At 47.1% G+C, this 21,968-nt stretch overlaps 1 protein-coding gene and 1 long non-coding RNA gene across 3 annotated transcripts in view; one reads left to right on the forward strand and one right to left on the reverse strand.

Moving 5' to 3' along the window:
- The window catches only part of LOC118378235 (kinesin-like protein KIF13B), an 84,579-nt gene that overhangs the window by 11,791 nt on the left and 50,820 nt on the right, over positions 1 to 21,968 (forward strand). The window contains exons 7-17 of the mRNA XM_052524340.1: positions 94 to 186; positions 1,335 to 1,515; positions 1,794 to 1,881; positions 6,002 to 6,136; positions 7,155 to 7,267; positions 8,010 to 8,121; positions 12,495 to 12,707; positions 14,490 to 14,600; positions 15,406 to 15,540; positions 17,537 to 17,667; positions 19,688 to 19,774. Coding sequence (XP_052380300.1) covers positions 94 to 186; positions 1,335 to 1,515; positions 1,794 to 1,881; positions 6,002 to 6,136; positions 7,155 to 7,267; positions 8,010 to 8,121; positions 12,495 to 12,707; positions 14,490 to 14,600; positions 15,406 to 15,540; positions 17,537 to 17,667; positions 19,688 to 19,774 — 1,399 coding nt within the window. The remainder of the gene's footprint in view (positions 1 to 93; positions 187 to 1,334; positions 1,516 to 1,793; positions 1,882 to 6,001; positions 6,137 to 7,154; positions 7,268 to 8,009; positions 8,122 to 12,494; positions 12,708 to 14,489; positions 14,601 to 15,405; positions 15,541 to 17,536; positions 17,668 to 19,687; positions 19,775 to 21,968) is intronic.
- On the reverse strand, positions 19,065 to 19,627 carry LOC127931479 (uncharacterized). 2 transcript variants are annotated; one of them, XR_008141372.1, is made up of 3 exons: positions 19,453 to 19,627; positions 19,324 to 19,409; positions 19,065 to 19,108 (listed from the first exon to the last, which is right to left on the reverse strand). It is a non-coding gene; the product is annotated as an uncharacterized LOC127931479 (long non-coding RNA). The 2 variants fall into 2 exon arrangements; XR_008141371.1 differs by having other exon boundaries at positions 19,065 to 19,194.

The following is a 21,968-nucleotide window of genomic DNA, read 5'->3' on the forward strand; positions in this document are numbered from 1 at the left end:
AATTGGAATTTAATGTGTGTGTGTGTGTGTGTTTCTGTCTGTGTGTGTGTTTCTGTCTGTGTGTGTGTTTCTGTCTGTGTGTGTGTGTGTCAGGTCAAGATGTTGTGTTCCAGTGCCTTGGAGAGAGTCTTCTGGACAATGCCTTCTTGGGCTATAACGCCTGTATCTTCGCCTATGGACAGACAGGTTGGTACCAGACTAGTGACCCAGACAGACAGACAGACAGGTTGGTATCAGACTAGTGACCCAGACAGATAGACAGGTCGGTACCAGACTAGTGACACAGACAGACAGACAGACAGACAGACAGACAGACAGACAGGTTGGTACCAGACTAGTGACCCAGACAGACAGACAGGTTGGTATCAGACTAGTGACCCAGACAGATAGACAGGTTGGTACCAGACTAGTGACCCAGACAGACAGACAGACAGACAGACAGGTTGGTATCAGACTAGTGACCCAGACAGATAGACAGGTTGGTACCAGACTAGTGACACAGACAGACAGACAGACAGACAGACAGACAGACAGACAGACAGACAGACAGACAGACAGGTTGGTATCAGACTAGTGACCCAGACAGACAGACAGGTTGGTATCAGACTAGTGACACAGACAGACAGACAGGTTGGTATCAGACTAGTGACACAGACAGACAGACAGGTTGGTACCAGACTAGTGACACAGACAGACAGACAGGTTGGTATCAGACTAGTGACCCAGACAGACAGACAGGTTGGTATCAGACTAGTGACACAGACAGACAGACAGACAGACAGACAGACAGACAGACAGGTATCAGACTAGTGACCCAGACAGACAGACAGGTTGGTATCAGACTAGTGACACAGACAGACAGACAGGTTGGTATCAGACTAGTGACACAGACAGGTTGGTATCAGACTAGTGACACAGACAGACAGGTTGGTATCAGACTAGTGACACAGACAGACAGACAGGTTGGTACCAGACTAGTGACACAGACAGACAGACAGGTTGGTATCAGACTAGTGACCCAGACAGACAGACAGGTTGGTATCAGACTAGTGACACAGACAGACAGACAGACAGACAGACAGACAGACAGGTATCAGACTAGTGACCAGGCATTCAATAACACACACGGTGACTCAGTTTAAACACACTTGTAATCCAATTATTATTGGAACCTTCTTTTGGCCCTGTGACTAAATTGTCAGATTTGTTTAGATTTGATTGGCTCAGCCTTACTGTTCCAGTGATTTGATTGGCTGAGCCTTTTACTGATCCAGTGATTTGATTGGCTGAGCCCTCCTGATCCTCTGATTTGATTGGCTGTGTGCCCCCACCAGGCTCTGGGAAGTCGTACACCATGATGGGTTCGTCAGAGCAGCCAGGTCTGATCCCGCGGCTGTGCAGCTCTCTGTTTGACCGGACTCTACAGGATCAGAGGGAGGGAGAGAGCTTCACTGTCGAGGTCTCCTTTATGGAGATCTACAACGAGAAGGTTCGCGACCTACTGGACCCTAAAGGGTGAGGAGAACAAAAACGATTTTTCTTTTGATGAACAAATGTTTTATTACCAGTAAATGACAGATAAACAAGAAACCAATCGTATGTTTTAGTATGTGGACATACTGTTCTCATATCCGTACGTAGAGATGACAGCTCGCATATGATGAAAACTGATTTTATTTTTTTATTCTCCAAACAATCAAGGTGGGAAATCCCAAAGTAAAAAAAAAAAAATATTATTTTAATTTTTTTTAAATTTCCTGATGAAACCTCTCTCCTCCTGTCTTTGCCCTCAGAAGTCGTCAGGCCCTGCGAGTGAGAGAACACAAGGTTTTCGGGCCGTACGTCGACGGTCTGTGTCGTCTGGCTGTAGCCTGCTATAAGGTACTTTTCTTATGGAATGTATAGAATTGGCCCAGGTTGGTTGGTCTCATGGGAATACATTTTTCTTTGTCAAGACAGGACTGGTGCTTCTAATACACTATATATACAGGACCTTCAGGAAGAATTCACACCCCTTGACTTTTCCCAAATTTAGCTCAGGCAAAACCTGAATTTAAAATGGATTAAATTGAGATTGTTTTGTCACTGGCCAACACACAATATACCCTGTAATTCCAAAGTGGAATTATGTTCTTTGAAATTTTTACAAATGTAATAAAAAATATAAAGCAGACATGTCTTGAGTCAATAAGTAGTCAAACCCTTTTTTGTTATGGCCTAAATAAGTTCAGGACTAAACATTTGCTTAACAAGTCACATAGTAAGTTGCAAGGTGTAATAATAGTGTTTAATATCATGGTTTTTGAATGACTACCTCATCTCTGTACCCCACACATCTAATTATCTGTAAGGTCCCTCAGTCTAGCAGTGAATTTCAAAACATAGATTCAACCACAAAGACCAGGGAGGTTTTCCAATTCCTCGCAAAGAAGAGCACCTATTTAATGTTTATTATGGATCCTTCTGGAGTCAAGCAAAAGTAAGGCAGTTTATACCATTTTTAAAAACATTACAACACATCCACATATCTACAACACACTGTGTGTCCTCAGGCCCCAACTCCACCACATATCTACAACACACTGTGTGCCCTCAGGCCCCTACTCCACCACTACCACATATCTACAACACACTGTGTGCCCTCGATCCCCTACTCCACCACTACCACATATCTACAACACACTGTGTCCCCTCGGCCCCTACTCCACCACTACCACATATCTACAACACACTGTGTCCCCTCGGCCCCTACTCCACCACTACCACATATCTACAACACACTGTGTCCCCTCGGCCCCTACTCCACCACTACCACATATCTACAACACACTGTGTGCCCTCAGGCCCCAACTCCACCACATATCTACAACACACTGTGTGCCCTCAGGCCCCAACTCCACCACATCCACATATCTACAACACACTGTGTGTCCTCAGGCCCCAACTCCACCACATATCTACAACACACTGTGTGTCCTCAGGCCCCAACTCCACCACATATCTACAACACACTGTGTCCCCTCGGTCCCCTACTCCACCACTACCACATATCTACAACACACTGTGTGCCCTCGATCCCCTACTCCACCACTACCACATATCTACAACACACTGTGTCCCCTCGGTCCCCTACTCCACCACTACCACATATCTACAACACACTGTGTCCCCTCGGTCCCCTACTCCACCACTACCACATATCTACAACACACTGTGTGCCCTCAGGCCCCAACTCCACCACTACCACATATCTACAACACACTGTGTGTCCTCAGGCCTCTACTCCACCACTACCACATATCTACAACACACTGTGTGCCCTCAGGCCCCAACTCCACCACTACCACATATCTACAACACACTGTGTGTCCTCAGGCCTCTACTCCACCACTACCACATATCTACAACACACTGTGTGCCCTCAGGCCCCTACTCCACCACTACCACATATCTACAACACACTGTGTCCCCTCAGGCCCCTACTCCACCACTACCACATATCTACAACACACTATGTGCCCTCAGGCCCCAACTCCACCACATATCTACAACACATTGTGTGCCCTCAGGCCCCTACTCCACCACTACCACATATCTACAACACACTGTGTGCCCTCAGGCCCCAACTCCACCACTACCACATATCTACAACACACTGTGTGTCCTCAGGCCTCTACTCCACCACTACCACATATCTACAACACACTGTGTCCCCTCGGTCCCCTACTCCACCACTACCACATATCTACAACACACTGTGTGTCCTCAGGCCCCTACTCCACCACTACCACATATCTACAACACACTGTGTGCCCTCGGTCCCCTACTCCACAACTACCACATATCTACAACACACTGTGTGCCCTCAGGCCCCAACTCAACCACTACCACATATCTACAACACACTGTGTCCCCTCAGGCCCCAACTCAACCACTACCACATATCTACAACACACTGTGTGCCCTCAGGCCCCTACTCCACCACTACCACATATCTACAACACACTGTGTGCCCTCGGTCCCCTACTCCACCACATATCTACAACACACTGTGTGCCCTCAGGCCCCAACTCAACCACTACCACATATCTACAACACACTGTGTCCCCTCAGGCCCCAACTCAACCACTACCACATATCTACAACACACTGTGTCCCCTCAGGCCCCAACTCCACCACTACCACATATCTACAACACACTGTGTGCCCTCAGGCCCCTACTCCACCACTACCACATATCTACAACACACTGTGTGCCCTCAGGCCCCAACTCAACCACTACCACATATCTACAACACACTGTGTGTCCTCAGGCCCCTACTCCACCACTACCACATATCTACAACACACTGTGTGCCCTCAGGCCCCAACTCCACCACATATCTACAACACACTGTGTGCCCTCAGGCCCCAACTCAACCACTACCACATATCTACAACACACTGTGTGTCCTCAGGCCCCTACTCCACCACTACCACATATCTACAACACACTGTGTGCCCTCGATCCCCTACTCCACCACTACCACATATCTACAACACACTGTGTGCCCTTAGGCCCCAACTCAACCACTACCACATATCTACAACACACTGTGTGCCCTCGGTCCCCTACTCCACCACTACCACATATCTACAACACACTGTGTGCCCTCAGGCCCCTACTCCACCACTACCACATATCTACAACACACTGTGTGCCCTCGGTCCCCTACTCCACCACTACCACATATCTACAACACACTGTGTCCCCTCGGTCCCCTACTCCAGCACTACCACATATCTACAACACACTGGGTCCCCTACTCCACCACTACCACATATCTACAACACACTGTGTGCCCTCGATCCCCTACTCCACCACTACCACATATCTACAACACACTGTGTGCCCTCGGTCCCCTACTCCACCACTACCACATATCTACAACACACTGTGTGCCCTCGATCCCCTACTCCACCACTACCACATATCTACAACACACTGTGTGCCCTCGATCCCCTACTCCACCACTACCACATATCTACAACACACTGTGTGCCCTCAGGCCCCAACTCCACCACTACCACATATTTCACAACACACTGTGTCCCCTCGGTCCCCTACTCCACCACTACCACATATCTACAACACACTGTGTGCCCTCAGGCCTCTACTCCACCACTACCACATATCTACAACACACTGTGTGCCCTCGGTCCCCTACTCAACCACTACCACATATCTACAACACACTGTGTGTCCTCGGTCCCCTACTCAACCACTACCACATATCTACAACACACTGCGTGCCCTCAGGCCTCTACTCCACCACTACCACATATCTACAGTACTAAATCCATGTCTGTGTGTGTGTGTGTGTGTGTGTGTGTGTGTGTGTGTGTGTGTGTGTGTGTGTGTGTGTGTGTGTGTGCACCTATTGGTAGATGGGTAAAAACAAAACAAAGTCCATGTAATATCCCTTTGAGCAGCATGGTGAAGTGATTCATTCCCCTTTGGATGGTGTATCAACACACCCAGTGACGTTAGAACAGTCAGAGTTGAATGGCTGTGATAGGAGAGAACTTTAGGCTGTAGTTCTGTAGTTACTCCACAACACTAACCTACATGACAGAGTGAAAAGATGGCAGCCTGTAACACAATAACAAAGTATTCCAAAACGTTCATCCTTTTTTGCAACAAGCCACTAAAGTAAATGGTCCTGAATGCAAGTGTTTTGTATGGGGCAAATCCAATATGGGGCAAATCCAATATGGGGCAAATCCAATATGGGGCAAATCCAATATGGGGCAAATCCAATATGGATACAACACATTTCTGAGTTCCTCTTTCCATATTTCAATAAATTCTCCCTCCCTCTCTCCCTCTGTCTCTCCCTCTGTCTCTCCCTCTGTCTCTCCCTCTGTCTCTCCCTCTGTCTCTCCCTCGGTCTCTCCCTCGGTCTCTCCCTCGGTCTCTCCCTCGGTCTCTCCCTCTCCCTCCATGTCTCTCTCTCTACAGGACATAGAGTGTCTGATGTCAGAGGGTAACAAGTCTCGTACAGTAGCAGCCACCAATATGAACGAGGAGAGCAGCAGGTCCCACGCTGTCTTCAACATCATCCTCACACACACTCTAATGGACCTGGGTTCTGGGGTAGGTACAACACACACTCTAATGGACCTGGGTTCTGGGGTAGGTACAACACACACTCTAATGGACCTGGGTTCTGGGGTAGGTACAACACACACTCTAATGGACCTGGGTTCTGGGGTAGGTACAACACACACTCTAATGGACCTGGGTTCTGGGGTAGGTACAACACACACTCTAATGGACCTGGGTTCTGGGGTAGGTCCAACACACACTCTAATGGACCTCGGGTCTGGGGTAGGTACAACACACACTCTAATGGACCTGGGTTCTGGGGTAGGTACAACACACACTCTAATGGACCTGGGTTCTGGGGTAGGTACAACACACACTCTAATGGACCTGGGTTCTGGGGTAGGTACAACACACACTCTAATGGACCTGGGTTCTGGGGTAGGTACAACACACACTCTAATGGACCTGGGTTCTGGGGTAGGTACAACACACACTCTCTAATGGTTCTGGGGTAATACCAACACACACACTATAATGGACCTGGGTTCTGGGGTAGGACAGGTTAAATAGTTTCTTTACAAGTTACATTCAACACATTCTAATCCAGCATCACCTCATTCTAATCCAGCATCACCACATTCTAATCCAGCATCACCTAATTCTAATCCAGCATCACCACATTCTAATCCAGCATCACCACATTCTAATCCAGCATCACCACATTCTAATCCAGCATCACCACATTCGAATCCAGCATCACCACATTCGAATCCAGCATCACCACATTCTAATCCAGCATCACCACATTCGAATCCAGCATCACCACATTCTAATCCAGCATCACCACATTCTAATCCAGCATCACCACATTCTAATCCAGCATCTTGCCAAGAAAACTTTGATGGTTTTCTGAGTACATCATGTGATGACAACATCAAATCACTCAAGACTTTACTTTTAACATGTTGACATTCATTTCCTCCAGCTGTTGCTATGTGTGTTGCTATGTGTGTTGCTAACAAACCAGTCTGTTTCATATTGCTCTATATAACCCATGTTGTTGTAGACCAGTGGGGAGAAGGTCAGTAAGCTGAGTCTGGTGGATCTGGCTGGCAGTGAGAGAGCTGCTAAGACTGGAGCTACTGGAGAGAGAATGAAGGAGGGGAGCAACATCAACAAGTAGGTTACATCTCACTCTCATTCTCACCCCTCTCTCCCCCCCTTTCCCTCTCCCCCTCTCTTTCCCTCTCTTTACCCCCTTCCCATTCTCCCCCTCTCTTTCCCTCTCTTCCCCCCCCCCTCTTTCCCTCTCCCCCTCTCTTTCCCTCTCTTTACCCCCTTCTCATTCTCACCCCCCTCTCTTTCCATCTCTTTACCCCCTTCTCATTCTCTCCCCCCCCTCTCTTTCCCTCTCTTTACCCCCTTCCCATTCTCCCCCTCTCTTTCCCTCTCTTTACCCCTTCTCATTCTCCCCCCTCTCTTTCCTTCTCTCCCCCCTCTCTTTCCCTCTCTTTACCCCCTTCTCATTCTCTCCCCCCCCTCTCTTTCCCTCTCTTTACCCCCTTCCCATTCTCCCCCTCTCTTTCCCTCTCTTTACCCCCTTCTCATTCTCTCCCCCTCTCTCCTCCCCCCTATCTTTCTCTCCCTTTACCCCCTCTCTCCTCCCCCCTATCTTTCCCTCTCTTTACCCCCCTTCCCATTCCCCCCCTCTCTTTATCCCCATTCCCATTCTCCCCCCTCTCTTTCCCTCTCTTTACCCCCTCCCCTCTCTCACCCACTCTCTTTCCCTCTTTTAACCCCTTCCCACCCCCTCCCCTTTCCCCCCTTTTTTATTATATACTTGGTACACGGTTTCTCAATGTCTCTGAAAATGTGACACACTTTGTTACATCTTCACGTTATCTAAATCACTGTGGGTCAGGTCTCTGAGCACGCTGGGCCTGGTGATCTCAGCGCTGGCAGACCAAGGAGCAGGGAAGAACAAGACCAAGTTTGTTCCCTACAGAGACTCAGTTCTCACCTGGCTACTCAAGGTACGCTGAGCCATATTACCATTACCACGGGTTATTACCACGGGTTATTACCACGGGTTATTACCACGGGTTATTACCACGGGTTATTACCACGGGTTATTACCGCGGGTTATTACTGCGGGTTATTACCGCGGGTTATTACCGCGGGTTATTACCACGGGTTATTACCATGGGTTATTACCACGGGTTATTACCACGGGTTATTACCACGGGTTATTACCACGGGTTATTACCATGGGTTATTACCACGGGTTATTACCATGGGTTATTACCATGGGTTATTACCACGGGTTATTACCACGGGTTATTACCACGGGTTATTACCACGGGTTATTACCATGGGTTATTACCATGGGTTATTACCACGGGTTATTACCACGGGTTATTACCATGGGTTATTATCGTTCAACATACTGTAACAGTGTTTCCTCATCTCTCCTGTATATGTGGTAAAGCAGTCTCTTTTTAAATGGGGTAACTCCTTCTCTCATTCAGATCTTACATTCCTCCTCTCTCTCCTCCCTCTACAGGACAGTCTGGGTGGTAAATAGTCGGCCTTTTCTAACAGAGAAATGTCTCTCTCCTCTTTTATTCAATTTTATTTCAATTCAAGTGGCTTTATTGGAATGGGAAACATATGTTAACATGGCCAAAGCAAGTGAAGTAGATAATAAACAAAAGTGAAATAAACAAAACAAAAATTAACAGTAAACATTACAGGCAGGTAGCCTAGTGGTTAGAGTGTAGAGGCGGCAGGTAGCCTAGTGGTTAGAGTGTAGAGGCGGCAGGTAGCCTAGTGGTTAGAGTGTAGAGGCGGCAGGTAGCCTAGTGGTTAGAGTGTAGAGGCGGCAGGTAGCCTAGTGGTTAGAGTGTAGAGGCGGCAGGTAGCCTAGTGGTTAGAGTGTAGAGGCGGCAGGTAGCCTAGTGGTTAGAGTGTAGAGGCGGCAGGTAGCCTAGTGGTTAGAGTGTAGAGGCGGCAGGTAGCCTAGTGGTTAGAGTGTAGAGGCGGCAGGTAGCCTAGTGGTTAGAGTGTAGAGGCGGCAGGTAGCCTAGTGGTTAGAGTGTAGAGGCGGCAGGTAGCCTAGTGGTTAGAGTGTAGGGGCGGCAGGTAGCCTAGTGGTTAGAGTGTAGGGGCGGCAGGTAGCCTAGTGGTTAGAGTGTAGAGGCGGCAGGTAGCCTAGTGGTTAGAGTGTAGAGGCGGCAGGTAGCCTAGTGGTTAGAGTGTAGAGGCGGCAGGTAGCCTAGTGGTTAGAGTGTAGAGGCGGCAGGTAGCCTAGTGGTTAGAGTGTAGAGGCGGCAGGTAGCCTAGTGGTTAGAGTGTAGAGGCGGCAGGTAGCCTAGTGGTTAGAGTGTAGAGGCGGCAGGTAGCCTAGTGGTTAGAGTGTAGAGGCGGCAGGTAGCCTAGTGGTTAGAGTGTAGGGCGGCAGGTAGCCTAGTGGTTAGAGTGTAGAGGCGGCAGGTAGCCTAGTGGTTAGAGTGTAGAGGCGGCAGGTAGCCTAGTGGTTAGAGTGTAGAGGCGGCAGGTAGCCTAGTGGTTAGAGTGTAGAGGCGGCAGGTAGCCTAGTGGTTAGAGTGTAGAGGCGGCAGGTAGCCTAGTGGTTAGAGTGTAGAGGCGGCAGGTAGCCTAGTGGTTAGAGTGTAGGGGCGGCAGGTAGCCTAGTGGTTAGAGACTGTAGAGGCGGCAGGTAGCCTAGTGGTTAGAGACTGTAGAGGCGGCAGGTAGCCTAGTGGTTAGAGTGTAGGGGCGGCAGGTAGCCTAGTGGTTAGAGTGTAGGGGCGGCAGGGTAGCCTAGTGGTTAGAGTGTAGGGGCGGCAGGGTAGCCTAGTGGTTAGAGTGTAGGGGCGGCAGGGTAGCCTAGTGGTTAGAGTGGAGGGGCGGCAGGGTAGCCTAGTGGTTAGAGTGGAGGGGCGGCAGGGTAGCCTAGTGGTTAGAGTGTAGAGGCGACAGGTAGCCTAGTGGTTAGAGTGTAGAGGCGACAGGTAGCCTAGTGGTTAGAGTGTAGAGGCGACAGGTAGCCTAGTGGTTAGAGTGGAGGGGCGGCAGGGTAGCCTAGTGGTTAGAGTGTAGGGGCGGCAGGTAGCCTAGTGGTTAGAGTGGAGGGGCGGCAGGGTAGCCTAGTGGTTAGAGTGGAGGGGCGGCAGGGTAGCCTAGTGGTTAGAGTGGAGGGGCGGCAGGGTAGCCTAGTGGTTAGAGTGTAGAGGCGACAGGTAGCCTAGTGGTTAGAGTGTAGAGGCGACAGGTAGCCTAGTGGTTAGAGTGGAGGGGCGGCAGGGTAGCCTAGTGGTTAGAGTGGAGGGGCGGCAGGGTAGCCTAGTGGTTAGAGTGGAGGGCGGCAGGTAGCCTAGTGGTTAGAGTGTAGAGGCGGCAGGTAGACTAGTGGTTAGAGTGTAGAGGCGGCAGGGTAGCCTAGTGGTTAGAGTGTAGAGGCGGCAGGTAGACTAGTGGTTAGAGTGTAGAGGCGGCAGGTAGACTAGTGGTTAGAGTGTAGAGGCGGCAGGTAGACTAGTGGTTAGAGGGAGGGGCGGCAGGTGTAGAGGCGGCAGGTAGACTAGTGGTTAGAGTGTAGAGGCGGCAGGTAGACTAGTGGTTAGAGTGTAGAGGCGGCAGGGTAGACTGTCGTGGTTAGAGTGTAGAGGCGGCAGGTAGACTAGTGGTTAGAGTGTAAAGGCGGCAGGTAGACTAGTGGTTAGAGTGTAGAGGCGGCAGGTAGCCTAGTGGTTAGAGTGTAGAGGCGGCAGGTAGACTAGTGGTTAGAGTGTAGTTAAAGGCAGGTAGACTAGTGGTTAGAGTGTAGGTTGCGGCAGGGTAGACTAGTGGTTAGAGTGTAGAGGCGGCAGGTAGACTAGTGGTTAGAGTGTAGACTTTTCAGGGTAGCCTATTGGTTAGAGTGTAGAGGCGGCAGGTAGACTAGTGGTTAGAGCGTTGGGCCAGTAACCGAAAGGTTGCTAGATCGAATCCCTGAGCTGACAAGGTAAAAATCTGTCGCTCTGGCCCTGACCAAGGCAGTTGACCCACTGTTCTAGGCTTGCCTAGTTAAATAAAAAATATTAAAAAGTTCCAAAAGAATAAAGACATTTCAAATGTCATATTATATATATATATATATATATATATATATATATATACAGTGTTGTTACGATGTGCAAATAGTTAAAGTACAAAAGGGAAAATAAATAAACATAAATATGGGTTGTATTTACAATGGTGTTTGTTCTTCACTGGTTGCTCTTTTCTTCTGGCAACAGGTCACAAATCTTGCTACTCACCTCTCCTCTCTCCTCTCTCCAGGATAGTGTGACTTTTCTAACAGACTAACCTCTCCCTCTCTCCTCTCTCCAGGATAGTGTGACTTTTCTAACAGACTAACCTCTCCCTCTCTCCTCTCTCCAGGATAGTGTGACTTTTCTAACAGACTAACCTCTCCCTCTCTCCTCTCTCCAGGATAGTGTGACTTTTCTAACAGACTAACCTCTCCCTCTCTCCTCTCTCCAGGATAGTGTGACTTTTCTAACAGACTAACCTCTCCCTCTCTCCTCTCTCCAGGATAGTGTGACTTTTCTAACAGACTAACCTCTCCCTCTCTCCTCTCTCCAGGATAGTGTGACTTTTCTAACAGACTAACCTCTCCCTCTCTCCTCTCTCCAGGATAGTGTGACTTTTCTAACAGACTAACCTCTCCCTCTCTCCTCTCTCAGGATAGTGTGACTTTTCTAACAGACTAACCTCTCCCTCTCTCCTCTCTCAGGATAGTGTGACTTTTCTAACAGACTAACCTCTCCCTCTTTTCTCCTCTCTCCAGGATAGTGTGACTTTTCTAACAGACTAACCTCTCCCCAGGATCTCTCAGACTAACTCTCTCCAGGATAGTGTGACTTTTCTAACAGACTAACCTCTCCCTCTCTCCTCTCTCCAGGATAGTGTGACTTTTCTAACAGACTAACCTCTCCCTCTCTCCTCTCTCCAGGATAGTGTGACTTTTCTAACAGACTAACCTCTCCCTCTCTCCTCTCTCCAGGATAGTGTGACTTTTCTAACAGACTAACCTCTCCCTCTCTCCTCTCTCCAGGATAGTGTGACTTTTCTAACAGACTAACCTCTCCCTCTCTCCTCTCTCCAGGATAGTGTGACTTTTCTAACAGACTAACCTCTCCCTCTCTCCTCTCTCCAGGATAGTGTGACTTTTCTAACAGACTAACCTCTCCCTCTCTCCTCTCTCCAGGATAGTGTGACTTTTCTAACAGACTAACCTCTCCCTCTCTCCTCTCTCCAGGACAGTGTGACTTTTCTAACAGACTAACCTCTCCCTCTCTCCTCTCTCCAGGATAGTGTGACTTTACTAACAGACTAACCTCTCCCTCTCTCCTCTCTCCAGGACAGTCTGGGTGGTAACAGTAGGACAGCCATGGTGGCCACGGTGAGTCCAGCAGCTGATAACTACGACGAGACGTTGTCCACGCTGCGCTACGCTGACCGGGCTAAGAGCATCGTCAACCACGCCGTCGTCAACGAAGACCCCAACGCACGCATCATCAGAGAGCTACGGGAAGAGGTGGAGAAACTACGAGACCAACTCACTGAGGCTGAGGTACTGAACAGTTATTATATAATATAACAGGCATCACTGAGGTACTGAACAGTTATTATATAATGTAACAGGCATCACTGAGGTACTGAACAGTTATTATATAATATAACAGGCATCACTGAGGTACTGAACAGTTATTATATAATATAACAGGCATCACTGAGGTACTGAACAGTTATTATATAATATAACAGGCATCACTGAGGTACTGAACAGTTATTATATAATATAACAGGCATCACTGAGGTACTGAACAGTTATTATATAATATAACAGGCATCACTGACTCACTGAGGTACTGAACAGTTATTATATAATATAACAGGCATCACTGAGGTACTGAACAGTTATTATATAATATAACAGGCATCACTGAGGTACATATTGACTGTGAAACGTTTAACAACGTTGCAGAATGCTGCCATCTTGAACAGGTACCTTTTAAAAAATGTTTTTTAAAGTGATTTGATCATTATAGTGAAACCAGCATGGATCAATAATGATTCAATGAAAACGGTTACGACGACTGAATGGTGGCTAACACAGAGGTGGACTAGGAACACAGGTTATTAGAATGACTTGTTGCTGTGGTGGAATGACTCGTTGCTGTGGTGGAATGACTTGTTGCTGTGGTGGAATGACTTGTAGCTGTGGTGGAATGACTTGTTGCTGTGGTGGAATGACTTGTTGCTGTGGTGGAATGACTTGTTGCTGTGGTGGAATGACTTGTTGCTGTGGTGGAATGACTTGTTGCTGTGGTGGAATGACTTGTTGCTGTGGTGGAATGACTTGTTGCTGTGGTGGAATGACTTGTTGCTGTGGTGGAATGACTTGTTGCTGTGGTGGAATGACTTGTTGCTGTGGTGGAATGACTTGTTGCTGTGGTGGAATGACTTGTTGCTGTGGTGGAATGACTCGTTGCTGTGGTGGAATGACTCGTTGCTGTGGTGGAATGACTCGTTGCTGTGGTGGAATGACTCGTTGCTGTGGTGGAATGACTCGTTGCTGTGGTGGAATGACTCGTTGCTGTGGTGGAATGACTCGTTGCTGTGGTGGAATGACTCGTTGCTGTGGTGGAATGACTCGTTGCTGTGGTGGAATGACTCGTTGCTGTGGTGGAATGACTCGTTGCTGTGGTGGAATGACTCGTTGCTGTGGTGAAATGACTCGTTGCTGTGGTGGAATGACTCGTTGCTGTGGTGGAATGACTCGTTGCTGTGGTGGAATGACTCGTTGCTGTGGTGGAATGACTGGTTGCTGTGGTGGAATGACTGGTTGCTGTGGTGGAATGACTGGTTGCTGTGGTGGAATGACTGGTTGCTGTGGTGGAATGACTGGTTGCTGTGGTGGAATGACTCGTTGCTGTGGTGGAATGACTCGTTGCTGTGGTGGAATGACTCGTTGCTGTGGTGGAATGACTGGTTGCTGTGGTGGAATGACTGGTTGCTGTGGTGGAATGACTGGTTGCTGTGGTGGAATGACTTGTTGCTGTGGTGGAATGACTGGTTGCTGTGGTGGAATGACTGGTTGCTGTGGTGGAATGACTCGTTGCTGTGGTGGAACGACTCGTTGCTGTGGTGGAACGACTCGTTGCTGTGGTGGAACGACTCGTTGCTGTGGTGGAATGACTCGTTGCTGTGGTGGAACGAGTGTTAAGGATTTTACTGCCCCCCTCAGCCGGGCTGATGTTGGGTTGAAACACAAACTCCAGATTGTGGTTTTAATGGTTTTATTTGTGTGTCATTTTTTATAATGGCTGTTTGTTTGTCTCCTCCCTGTCAGTCTATGAAGGCTCCAGATTTGAAGGAGAGGCTGGAGGAGTCCGAGAAACTGATTCAGGAGATGACAGTTACCTGGGAACAGAAACTACGGAAGACTGAGGCAGTGGCTCAGGTAGACACACACACACACACACACACACACACACACACACACACACACACACACACACACACACACACACACACACACACACCACTTGTTTTACTATCCTTGTGGGGACCAAACAATTGATACCCATTCAAAATCCTATTTTCCCAACCCCCTAAAGCCTAAAATAGTATTTTTTCTTGTGGGGACCCCACATGTCTGAGCTTTCCGTGTTTTTACTATCCTTGTGTGGACGTCTGGTCCCCACAAGGATAGTAAAACCAAAAAAACACACGCACACACCTGGGAGCTGAAATTCGGTAAGACTGAGGCTGTCACTCGGGTACGGACACACAACAGAACGTACTTACATATCTACTACATATATTGTTAATGTCAGTGTTTTGTCCTCTAGGAGCGTCAGAAAAATTTGGAATCTCTAGGTATCTCTCTCCAGTCATCTATCTTCTATGTTGTCCTCTAGGAGCGACAGAAACAGTTGGAATCTCTAGGTATCTCTCTCCAGTCATCTATCTTCTATGTTGTCCTCTAGGAGCGACAGAAACAGTTGGAACCTCTAGGTATCTCTCTCCAGTCATCTATCTTCTATGTTGTCCTCTAGGAGCGACAGAAACAGTTGGAGTCTCTAGGTATCTCTCTCCAGTCATCTATCTTCTATGTTGTCCTCTAGGAGCGACAGAAACAGTTGGAGTCTCTAGGTATCTCTCTCCAGTCATCTATCTTCTATGTTGTCCTCTAGGAGCGACAGAAACAGTTGGAGTCTCTAGGTATCTCTCTCCAGTCATCTATCTTCTATGTTGTCCTCTAGGAGCGACAGAAACAGTTGGAGTCTCTAGGTATCTCTCTCCAGTCGTCTGGCATCAGAGTGGTAGACGACAAGTGTTTCCTTGTCAACCTCAACGCCGACCCTGCACTCAATGAGCTACTGGTTTACTATCTAAAGGTACGGTCAGCAATTTAACATCCAATCCACTGATCGTATAGACTTCTAGATCTCCATGTCATTCTTTATCAAGAGATTGAGGACCCGACTCTGATTGGAGTCCCCTGTTTCTGTCTAGTATGTAGGCTTGGTTGGATAATATGTTTATTTTGACAGTATCAGTCAAGGTTTGGACACACCTACTCATTCCAGGAATTTTAATGATTTTTTACTATTTTCTACCTTGTAGAAAAGTAGTGAAGACATCAACACTATGAAATAACACATATGGAATCATGTAGTAACCAAAAAAGTGTTAAACAAATCAAAGCGTATTTTATATTTGAAGTTCTTCAAAGTTTCCACCCTTTGCCTTGATGATAGCTTTGCACAATCTTGGCATTCTCTCAAATGAGCTTCCTGAGGAAAGCTTTTCCAACAATCTTGAAGGAGCTCCCACATATGCTGGGGCGGCAGCGTAGCCTAGTGGTTAGAGCGTTAGTAACCGGAAGGTTGCGAGTTCAAACCCCCGAGCTGACACGGTACAAATCTGTTGTTCTGCCCCTGAACAGGCAGTTAACCCACTGTTCCTAGGCCGTCATTGAAAATAAGAATGTGTTCTTAACTGACTTGCCTAGTTAAATAAAGGTAAAAAAAAAAAAAATTAAATGCTGAGCACTTGTTGGCTGCTTTTCCTTCACTCTGCTCTCCAACTCATCCAAACCACCTCAATTGAGTTGATGTCGGGTGATTGTGGAGGCCAGGTCATCTGATGCAGCACTCCATCACTCTGCTTGGTCAAATAGCCCTTAAACAGCCTGGAGGTGTGTTTTGAGTCATTCTCCTGTTGAAAAACAAATGATAGTCCCACTAAGCGCAAACCAGATGGGATGGTGTATCGCTGCAGAATGCTGTGGTAGCCATGCTGGTTAAATGTGCAAAGGAATTATAAATGAATCACTGACAGTGTCGCCAGCAAAGCACCCCCACACCACCTCCTCCATGCTTCACGGTGGGAACCAGACATGCAGAGATCATCCGTTCACCTACTCTACGTCTCACAGAAACAGCAGTTGGAACCAAAAATCTCCAATTTGGACTCATCAGACCAAAGGACAGATTTCCACCGGTCTATTGTCCATTGCTCGTATTTCTTGGCCCAACCAAGTCTCTTCTTATTGGTGTCCTTTTAGAAGTGGTTTATTTGCAGCAATAATACCATGAAGTCCTGATTCACACTTTCTCCTCTGAACAGTTGATGTTGAGACGTGTCTGTTACTTTTTATTTGGGCTGCAATCTGAGGTGCAGTTAACTCTAATAAACGTATCCTCTGGAGCAGAGGTAACTCTGGGTCTTCCTTTCCTGTGGAGGTCCTCATGAGCGCCAGTTTCGTCATAGCGCTTGATGGTTTTTGTGTCTACACTTGAAGAAACTTTGAAAGTTCTTGAAATTTTCCGGATTGACTGACCTTCTTAAAGTAATGATGGACTGTCATTTCTCTTTGCTTATTTGAAATGTTCTTGCCATAATATGGACTTGGTCATTTACCAAATAGGGCTATCTTCTGTATACCACCCCAACCTTGTCACAACACAACTGATTGGCTCAAACACATTAACAAGGAAATAAATTCCACAAATGAACTTTTAACAAGGCACACCTGTTAATTGAAATGCATTCCAGGTGACTACCTCAATAAAGCTGGTTGAGAGAATGCCAAGCATGTGCAAAGCTGTCTTCAAGGCAAAGGGTGGCTACTTTGAAGAATCTCAAATATAAAATGTATTTAATAATAATAATAATATAATAATAGTATTTAGATTTGTTTAACTCTATATATATATATATATTTTTATTTTTTTGGTTACCTCATGATTCCATATGTTGTTTCATGGTGTTGTCGTCTAAACTATTATTCTTCAATGTAGAAAATAAAAACCCTTGAATGAGCAGGAGTGTCCCAACTTTTGATGAGTACAGTATGTCATCTCTGTCATGCCTCTGTCCTGTGTGTAGGAGCACACGCGTGTTGGCTCAGCTGACTCTCAGGACATTCAGCTGTGTGGTATGGCCATCCACCCTGAACACTGCGTCATCAACATCACCGCGGAGACTGGAGTGGTGCTCACGCCACACCGCAGCTCCCGGTACGTTCACTAAGGCTGTGGTGATACCAGTCTATAATACTAGATATATCATCACTGTCGGCCAATCATCATTCAGGACGAGAACCACCCAGTCTATAATACTAGATATATCATCACTGTCAGTCAATCGGCATTCAGGACGAGAACCACCCAGTCTATAATACTAGATACATCATTACTGTCAGCCAATCAGCATTCAGGACGAGAACCACCCAGTCTATAATACTAGATACATCATTACTGTCAGCCAATCAGCATTCAGGATGAGAACCACCCAGTCTATAATACTAGATACATCATTACTGTCAGCCAATCAGCATTCAGGATGAGAACCACCCAGTCTATAATACTAGATATATCATCACTGTCAGTCAATCGGCATTCAGGACGAGAACCACCCAGTCTATAATACTAGATACATCATTACTGTCAGCCAATCAGCATTCAGGACGAGAACCACCCAGTCTATAATACGAAATATATCATTACTGTCAGCCAATCAGCATCCAGGACAAGAACCACCCAGTCTATAATACTAGATACATCAATACTGTTATAGTACTGTCAGCCAATCAGCATCCAGGACTAGAACCACAAAGTCTATAATACTAAATACATACAAGTCTATAATTATAGTACTTAGTAGGGCTGTGATGATACCAGTCTATAATTATAGTACTTAGTAGGACTGTGATGATACCAGTCTATAATTATAGTACTTAGTAGGGCTGTGATGATACCAGTCTATAATTATAGTACTTAGTAGGACTGTGATGATACCAGTCTATAATTATAGTACTTACTAGGGCTGTGATGATACCAGTCTATAATTATAGTACTTAGTAGGACTGTGATGATACCAGTCTATAATTATAGTACTTAGTAGGGCTGTGATGATACCAGTCTATAATTATAGTACTTAGTAGGACTGTGATGATACCAGTCTATAATTATAGTACTTACTAGGACTGTGATGATACCAGTCTATAATTATAGTACTTACTAGGGCTGTGATGATACCAGTCTATAATTATAGTACTTAGTAGGGCTGTGATGATACCAGTCTATAATTATAGTACTTAGTAGGGCTGTGATGATACAAGTCTATAATTATAGTACTTAGTAGGGCTGTAATGATACCAGTCTATAATTATAGTACTTACTAGGACTGTGATGATACCAGTCTATAATTATAGTACTAACTAGGGCTGTGATGATACCAGTCTATAATTATAGTACTAACTAGGACTGTGATGATACCAGTCTATAATTATAGTACTAACTAGGACTGTGATGATACCAGTCTATAATTATAGTACTGACTAGGACTGTGATGATACCAGTCTATAATTATAGTACTTACTAGGGCTGTGATGATACCAGTCTATAGTACTAAACCTGCTGTATGGAACATATGTTGTGATATAGCCTGGTACTAAACCTGCTGTATGGAACATATTTTGTGATATAGCCTGGTACTAAACCTGCTGTATGGAACATATGTTGTGATATAGCCTGGTACTAAACCTGCTGTATGGGACATATGTTGTGATATAGCCTGGTACTAAACCTGCTGTATGGAACATATGTTGTGATATAGCCTGGTATTAAACCTGCTGTATGGAACATATGTTGTTATATAGCCTGGTACTAAACCTGCTGTATGGAACATATGTTGTGATATAGCCTGGTCCTAAACCTGCTGTATGGAACATATGTTGTGATATAGCCTGGTACTAAACCTGCTGTATGTAACATATGTTGTTATATAGCCTGGTACTAAACCTGCTGTATGGAACATATGTTGTGATATAGCCTGGTACTAAACCTGCTGTATGGAACATATGTTGTGATATAGCCTGGTACTAAACCTGCTGTATGGAACATATGTTGTGATATAGCCTGGTACTAAACCTGCTGTATGGAACATATGTTGTGATATAGCCTGGTACTAAACCTGCTGTATGTAACGTGTGGTGATAGTCAGTAGTCAGTGATGATACGGTCTCTCTGTCTGCAGTACGTGTGTGAATGGCTCTTCAGTCACCAACCCTGTCCTGCTTCACCATGGAGACCGGATCTTGTGGGGAAACAACCACTTCTTCAGGTCTGCCTGTTCACACTGTGGGGATGGGTTCTGTTTAATAACAACATCTATTGACGTTATTAATCTGTTGATGTCTGAAATGTATACCTCATGATTTCTCTCTCTCTCTCTCTCTCTCTCTCACCCTTTCTCTCTCTCACCCTTTCTCTCTCTCACTCTCTCTCTCTCTCTCTCTCTCTCTCTCTCTCTCTCTCTCTCCCTTTCTCTCTCTCACCCTTTCTCTCTCTCACCCTTTCTCTCTCTTCCCTTTCTCTCTCTCTCTCTCTCACGCTTTCTCTCTCTCTCACCCTTTCTCACTCTCTCTCTCTCACCCTTTCTCTCTCTCACCCTTTCTCTCTCTCACCCTTTCTCTCTCTCACCCTTTCTCTCTCTCACGCTTTCTCTCTCTCACCCTTTCTCTCTCTCACCCTTTCTCTCTCTCTCACCCTTTCTCTCTCTCTCTCTCTCTCTCTCTCTCTCTCTCTCTCTCTCTGTCTCTGTCTCTGTCTCTGTCTCTGTCTCTGTCTCTCTCTCTCTGTCTCTCTCTCTCTCACCCCTTTCTCTCTCACCCTTTCTCTCTCTCTCACCCCCTCTCTCTCTCACCCTTTCTCTCTCTCTCACCCTTTCTCTCTCTCTCTCACCCTTTCCCTCTCTCTCACCCTCTCTCTCTCACCCCCTCTCTCACCCTTCTCTCTCACCCTTTCTCTCTCACCCTCACCCTTTCTCCCCCTCTCTCTCACCCTTTCCTCTCTCTCTCTCTCACCCTTTCTCTCTCTCTCTCTCTCTCTCCCTTTCTCTCTCTCTCTCTCTCTCTCTCTCTCTCTCTCTCTCTCTCTCTCTCACCCCCTCTCTCTCTCTCTCTCTCTCACCCCCCTCTCTCTCACCCTTTCTCTCTCACCCTCACCCTTTCACCCCTCTCTCTCTCACCCTTTCTCTCTCTCTCTCTCTCACCCTTTTCTCTCTCTCTCTCTCTCTCTCACCCTTTCTCTCTCTCTCTCTCTCTCTCTCTCTCTCTCTCTCTCTCTCTCTCTCTCTCTCTCTCTCTCTCTCTCTCTCTCTCTCTCACCCCTCTCTCTCACCCCTCTCTCTCTCCCTCTCTCTCTCTCACCCTCTCTCTCTCTCTCCCTCTCTCTCTCTCACCCTTTTTCTCTCTCTCTCACCCTCTCTCTCTCTCACCCTTTCTCTCTCTCTCTCTCCCTTTCTCTCTCTCTCTCTCACCTTTCTCTCTCTCTCTCTCTCTCTCTCTCTCTCTCTCTCTCTCTCTCTCTCTCTCTCACCCTTTCTCTCTCTCTCTCTCACCCTCTCTCTCTCTCTCTCTCCCCTTTCTCTTTCTCTCTCTCCCCCCTCTCTCACCCTTTCTCTCTCTCTCACCCCCTCTCTCACCCTTTCTCTCTCTCCCACCCCCTCTCTCACCCTTTCTCTCTCTCTCACCCCCTATCTCACCCCTTTCTCTCTCTCACCCCCTCTCTCACCCTTTCTCTCTCACCCCCCCTCTCTCACCCTTTCTCTCTCTCTCTCAGCCCTTTCTCTCAAAGATCTCTCACTCCCTTTCTCTCTCTCACCCTCTCTCCTCTCTCTCTCACCCCCATTCTCTCTCTCTCTCTCTCTCTCTCTCTCTCTCTCTCTCTCTCTCTCTCTCTCTCCCCTCTCTCTCTGCCGAGCCTCTCTCTCTCACCCCCTCTCTCTCACCCCCTCTCTCTCACCTTTCTCTCTCACCCTCTCTCTCTGTCACCCTCTCTCTCTCTCACCCTTTGTCTCTCTCTCTCACCCTTTCTCTCTCTCTCTCTCTCACCCTTTCTCTCTCTCTCTCTCACCCTTTCTCTCTCTCTCTCTCACTCTCTCTCTCTCTCTCTCACTCTCTCTCTCTCTCTCTCACCCTTTCTCTCTCTCTCTCTCACCCTTTCTCTCTCTCTCACCCCTCTCTCACCCTTTCTCTCTCTCCCACCCCTCTCTCACCCTTTCTCTCTCTCCCACCCCTCTCTCACCCTTTCTCTCTCTCCCACCCCCTATCTCACCCTTTCTCTCTCTCACCCCCTCTCTCACCCTTTCTCTCTCACCCCCTCTCTCTCATCCCCTCTCTCTCACCCTTTCTCTCTCTCTCTCACCCTTTCTCTCTCTCTCTCACCCTTTCTCTCTCTCTGTCACCCTCTCTCTCTCTCTCACCCTTTCTCTCTCTCACCCTCTCTCACCCTCTCTCTCTCTCACCCCCTCTCTC

This window comes from Oncorhynchus keta, chromosome 8, assembly GCF_023373465.1.
Source record: "Oncorhynchus keta strain PuntledgeMale-10-30-2019 chromosome 8, Oket_V2, whole genome shotgun sequence".
In the NCBI taxonomy this organism is placed as follows: domain Eukaryota; kingdom Metazoa; phylum Chordata; class Actinopteri; order Salmoniformes; family Salmonidae; genus Oncorhynchus; species Oncorhynchus keta.